We start from the raw sequence: 6000 nt of genomic DNA, 5'->3' as shown, positions 1-6000 counted from the left end.
CAATACAGTTATAATTGCAGTCATATATAACATAACATTTAAACAGTTTATTATTAAATGATAATTTATTATCAATCATATAGTATGTACTTCTTCATGACACCGTATAAGATAGAAGCAGGAGTTAGTTCAGATAGTTCAGCTCATAATTTGAAATATAACTCAGAATTAAAATATTCCATAATCTTTTTATTATTCCAAGCAAATATGACTAATGAAGACTTAGTTAAGTCATTATGCCTATCTAAATTTAAAGAAATTTACTAAAAATAGAAAGTACAACGTATAATAATCAAACAAAAAGTAGAACCAAAAACTAAAAAAAGCATTTAGAGAACACAATTTAATTTGTGGTAGGAGAGGGGAAAAAACATAGAGAAAATGTTTTCAAGGGACAAAATAAATTGTTAGAAAATATTACTAAATATATACTTTCACAATAAAATATGAAATTCAGTGATTAAAAGGACTCAGAGCCTGAAAGTCAAGGGTAAAAATGTACATAATAGGCATCAAGTAACCAAAAATAATAAAAAATACTGCTGAAGACGTATGAATAGCAGGCAAAATACACTTTTAGATTTTAATCAACAAAGTTGGGAGAAAGTACAAAATGATAAATGAGGTAAGACTAGTTCATTAATTGACATGAGCTAATAAAATAGGGAAAAAATTACAAACAGAAATAAACAAATCCACAACCATCTCTCAGTTTTTAGATATGAAACATTAAAACATTTGTAGGGATATGAAAATCTTTTTTAAAATATCAACAGGATTGACCTTGACCTCATAGAACCCTGCTGTGCTCAGCCCCAGTTTCTTCTAGAGTGATTTTAGACACTGTTGACTTTCAGGACTTGTAGTCTCAGGAGAAAATGCCAAAGGTGAGCAGTCGGGTGCCATGATATGGATGGGTGTGCAAATTGTCCAGCAGGAAATGGACCACCTGTAATACCTGAAGAGGGAAAAACATAACACCCCACTTTTGTTGCCATGTTCTTTGTGAACTCTTACATCTGGAAAACAGTATGGAGGTTCCTCAAAAAGTTGAAAATAGAGATACCATATGATCCAGCAATTACACTACTAGGTATTTACCCCAAAGATACAAATGTAGGGATTCAAAGGAGTACGTGCACCCCGATGTTTATAGCAGCAATGTCCACAATAGCCAAACTGTGGAAAGAGCCAAGATGTCCATCAACAGATGAATGGATAAAGAAGATGTGGTATATATATACAATGGAATATTATGCAGCCATCAAAAGGAATGAAATCTTGCCATTTGCAACGACGTGGATGGAACTGGAGGGTGTTATGCTGAGCAAAATAAGCCAATCAGAGAAAGACATGTATCATATGACCTCACTGATATGAGGAATTCTTAATCTCAGGAAACAAACTGAGGGTTGCTGGAGTGGTGGGGGGTGGGAGGGATGGGGTGGGTAGGTGATAGACATTGGGGAGAGTATGTGCTATGGTGAGTGCTGTGAATTGTGCAAGACTGTTGAATCACAGATCTGTACCTCTGAAACAAATAATACATTATATGTTAAAAAAAAAAAGAAGAAGATAACAGGAGGGGAAGAATGAAGGGGGGAAATCGGAGGGGCAGACAAACCATGAGAGACGGTGGACTCTGAAAACCAAACTGAGGGTTCTAGAGGGGAGGGGGTGGGGGGATGGGTTGGTCTGGTGGTGGGTATTAAAGAGGGCACGTACTGAATGGAGCACTGGGTGTTATACGCAAACAATGAATCATGGAACACTACATCAAAAACTAATGATGTAATGTATGGTGATTAACCATAATAAAAAAAAAAACTAAAAAAAGAAAAGAAAAGCACTGAATGACAAGGAGGGAAGGTCTCCTAACAACTTGGAATGCATCCAGCTGGTGGAGGCCCATGGCATGGCAGGCTATGGAGTGTGATGTGTGACTGAAAAAATTTTTGATGCTATTCAACATGATCTGCGCTGGCATTTTTAAAACACTGAATACTTTAGTAAGAATAAGAACACATGAGTTCTTCTCTCCCACTCCTTCACTTCAGCTCATAATTTGAAATATAACTATATCAAATTTACTTCTGCAAGAGGTGTTTCTCCATGTGTATCCCAGAAAGAAAACCCTGGACTGTGTGTAGTAAATAATAAAATGGTGTGATCATTAATAAGAAAATTTACTTCTTTTTCCTTGTATTTCTGAATGCAAGAAAACTTAAGTTAGGGTCATGGAGACCCTCAGAAAGATTCTCTTTTTTCAAGCTTTCAAAAACCAACAAAATGCTATCAAGGTTAAAGTTAGAGGATGGGGTACTTCCTTCTTCACGCTAATGGTGAAATATTTTGTGTGCATTGATGATGGCAAGTTCTATACTTAAGCAAACTCTGTGGTAACACCTCAGGATCCTCTGTAAGGGGAAGGTGTAAACTCTCAGTAAAACCATGGGTAAAAACCTATGATAAACCTCTTTTATTTACTTTAAACAGATCATATCAAGTGTCTCTTTCAGTGCTTCAACACTGTGCATTAAAATCATGTGGAAAACTTGTTCAAAAATATGCCAATGTGTGTAGCCCACCTGAGTTGAGCTGTAACCCAAGTTTTGGTGTTATCAAAACTTCCACATTGGAACCCAGTGTCAAGCCAGAGTTGATAACCACTGATCTAAGAGTTATATTTGTGAATATATTATTTTAATAAGCAATAGAGTTACTCTTTAAAAGGTATGAACTTTTAATATCATCCTGGCCTTACAAAATTAAAGGTAACTCATTTTTTCAGTCCTGAGTCAACTTCCATCTGTTTCCAGCAGTCCAACCTGTAAATTTTCATTGCCAATTTTCAAGGTTTTAGGTCAGTACCATTATCACTAGTTCATGTTATAAAAACAAACCCATAATTGTGCTTCGTCCTGTACATTGTTTACATGGCAGCTATAATTTTTGTAGTAACTCAGTCTCCACTGGTACATCAGGGAGGTAAGACACCTACACATTATGAAAAATCAGCTGATGTGAGTTGGCAAAATTACTTCTTTGATTCATTCATTTGTTCAACTAAGGGTTATTGTGTATCCACTGATTCAGGCACTGATTCAGGCACTGGCCCAGGTTCTAGGGATAGGGCACACATAAAGTTCTTGCCCTCCTGTGGTTAACATTTTAATGGAGGATAGACAACAAAATATGTAAATAAAAACTATTTATGTAAATAAATAATTTCAGAAGTGATAAATGAGCAAAAATAGATCATGAGCCATGATTAAAGAGCTACTTGGAATGGAGCTTAACTTGAGATCTAAATGAAGTGATGAAATAAGGCACTCAAAGGCCTAGTAGAAGAACTTTCTTTTTTTTTTTTTTTTTTATTATTTTTTATTTTATTTTTTTTAAATTTTTTTTTTTTTTTTTTTTTTTTTTTTTTAAGGTTTTACTTATTTGCGAGAGAGAGAATGAGAGACAGAGAGCATGAGAGGGAGGAGGGTCAGAGGGAGAAGCAGACTCCCCGCCGAGCAGGGAGCCCGAAGCGGGACTCGATCCCGGGACTTCAGGATCATGACCTGAGCTGAAGGCAGTCGCTTAACCAACTGAGCCACCCAGGCGCCCTAGTAGAAGAACTTTCAAGGCAGAGATCAGTATATGCAAAGGCCCTGAGGTAGGATTGTGTTCAACATGTTCAAAAATGCTAGAAGGACAATGTGGCATAAGAAAAAGGACTGGAGGGAGACTTTTATCTTAGACCTAAGTGGCAGCAGAGGAACTGCTGATAAGCTGTTCTAAGATTCAATGTGTAATCTTTTGAAGGTAGAGCAGACAAGACTTCCTGATAGTTTAGATATCAGGTGTGAAGTCAAGGGCATGGGATAAAATGAAATATGAATATGACATATATAATATAAAATAAATTGGGATACAGTGAGATAAAAAGAGACCATGAGATCAAAGGGGATATTATTAGGTGAAAAACAACTGAGACCATCAACAACTGGTTTGGAACAAAGGAGATAAGAGGGACAGATCACCAAAGAGCCAGGAGAGGTATGTTGCTATAGGAAGATAAGGAAGAAATTAGGAAGAAACTGAACATCAATAATACACAACAGGCTCTCAAGAGTATATGCTACTCCAATTACAAAATGTTGGCCCTTGCAGGCAACAATACAACCAGTCTACAGAAAGTCACCCCTTCTTCCCATTCCCTGATGAAGCATTTATGTCATGACCAGATTATGGCAGTAGTCATGTTTGAGTGTCAAAAGGTTCTGATCCTATAGCCTAATTAGGGACACCAGTGAGCTAAGTCAAATTCCATATGAAGGTGAGAGCAGCAAAGCAGACAGCACGGCTGGTGCATGGACTTCAAATATATTGTCCACTTCATCAGCATCACGAACCACCTGATGGCAACTACTGAAACTCTTCCATCTCTGGGGGAAGTAACAACCTATTTAAACCTCTCTTTTCAAAACCGGTTTGTGTTAGTGCCCATTTACTTTGTCTATTCTTGAAATGCCTATAATTTATTTCTGTTTTTATATCTGAAAAATTATTCCATATTAGAGAATATGAAGATGGCCATACTTCTCCCACACAATGGCACTGAGGCAACTGAGTTCATCCTCCTGGGACTGACCAGCCAACGGGAGCTGCAGCCCATCCTTTTTGTGGTGTTTCTCCTGATTTACCTCATCACCCTGACAGAGAACTTTGGATTGATTGCATTAATCAGACTTACTCCCCAGCTGCAAACACCCATGTACTTTTTCCTCACCCACTTAGCATGCGTGGATATTTTTTATTCTACTAATCTATCTCCTCAGATGCTTGTTAATTTCCTCTCTGAGAAGAAAACCATTTCCTACACGGGGTGTCTGGCCCAGTGTTTTGTTTTTGTGACTCTGTTCCTTACTGAGTATTACATGCTCAGTGCCATGGCCTATGACAGGTACATGGCTATCTGCCATCCCCTGCACTATAATAGCAGAATGTCCAGGCCACTTTGCACCTGCCTTGTCACTTTTCCCTACCTCTGGGTGCTATGGTGGGCACAGTGCAGGTAATATTGACCTCTCGCTTGTCCTTTTGCAGACCCAACATCATCAACCATTTCTACTGTGCTGACCCACCTCTCCTCATGTTGACATGTTCTGACACTTACATAAAGGAGACTGCCCTGTTTGTGTCTGCAGGGATTAACCTCACTGGTTCCCTACTCATCATCCTCATCTATGTTTTTATTTTCATCACCATTATGAGGATCTGTTCCAGTGAAGGGCAGTGCAAAGCCTTCTCCACCTGTGGCTCTCACCTGACCGCTGTCACCATGTTCTATGGGTCCCTATTCTGCATGTATCTGAGACCAACAAATGAGCAGTCTGTTGAACAAGGAAAAATTGTGGCCGTGGTTTGTATCTTTGTGAATGCCATGTTGAATCCATTTATCTACAGCCTGAGGAACAAAGATGTGAAACAGGCTTTGAGAGCAGTGTTTATGAGAAACCTTGGTACAATGGAGAAAAAGTCCATTTTGACAGTCTCCCAGTGAAAAAAAAATCTCAAAAACAATTGAAAAGCAACCCATACTGGTTGTATCTGAATGCAATTCTCTGGAGTAACAGTAAAATTTTTTATATATGCATAGCTTAGGACCAAGTGATAATCCTAATGGAAACAATAAATGGGACTATTGTAAGGAAATAATGGCTGTTGGGAAACACATCACCAGAAGTCTTCTGTTACAGTTAAGCTGGGCCTGTGTTCAGTCTCACTCAAGAACTCACTTCCACTTGACTAGGCAGAGAAGTTCTTTCTTTCAGTTCATAGGTCAACAATATTGACCATCACTGAGCTATTCTTACCAGCAAAGTGAGGTATGAAATATGAATATGAAAATGACTTACATCCATATAATATATTACATAGTTTCCTTTAATGAAAGCTGATTATCTTCTCAAAAAAGGCTCAAAGTTCTAATTTCAGATGTTTGTTATC

At 37.9% G+C, this 6000-nt stretch overlaps 1 protein-coding gene across 1 annotated transcript; it reads left to right on the top strand.

Annotated features, from left to right (window-relative positions):
• The first annotated feature begins 4574 nt into the window (after nt 1–4574).
• Nucleotides 4575–5554, top strand: LOC118545344 (olfactory receptor 5M11-like). The gene is given in 2 exon segments (XM_036107502.2): nt 4575–5040; nt 5043–5554. Coding segments are annotated over 2 exon segments (978 nt in total).
• The last annotated feature ends 446 nt before the right edge of the window (nt 5555–6000 follow it).

The sequence above is a fragment of the Halichoerus grypus genome, chromosome 11 (assembly GCF_964656455.1).
Source record: "Halichoerus grypus chromosome 11, mHalGry1.hap1.1, whole genome shotgun sequence".
NCBI classification, from domain to species: domain Eukaryota; kingdom Metazoa; phylum Chordata; class Mammalia; order Carnivora; family Phocidae; genus Halichoerus; species Halichoerus grypus.
This window is presented reverse-complemented; position numbering and strand designations above follow the sequence as displayed.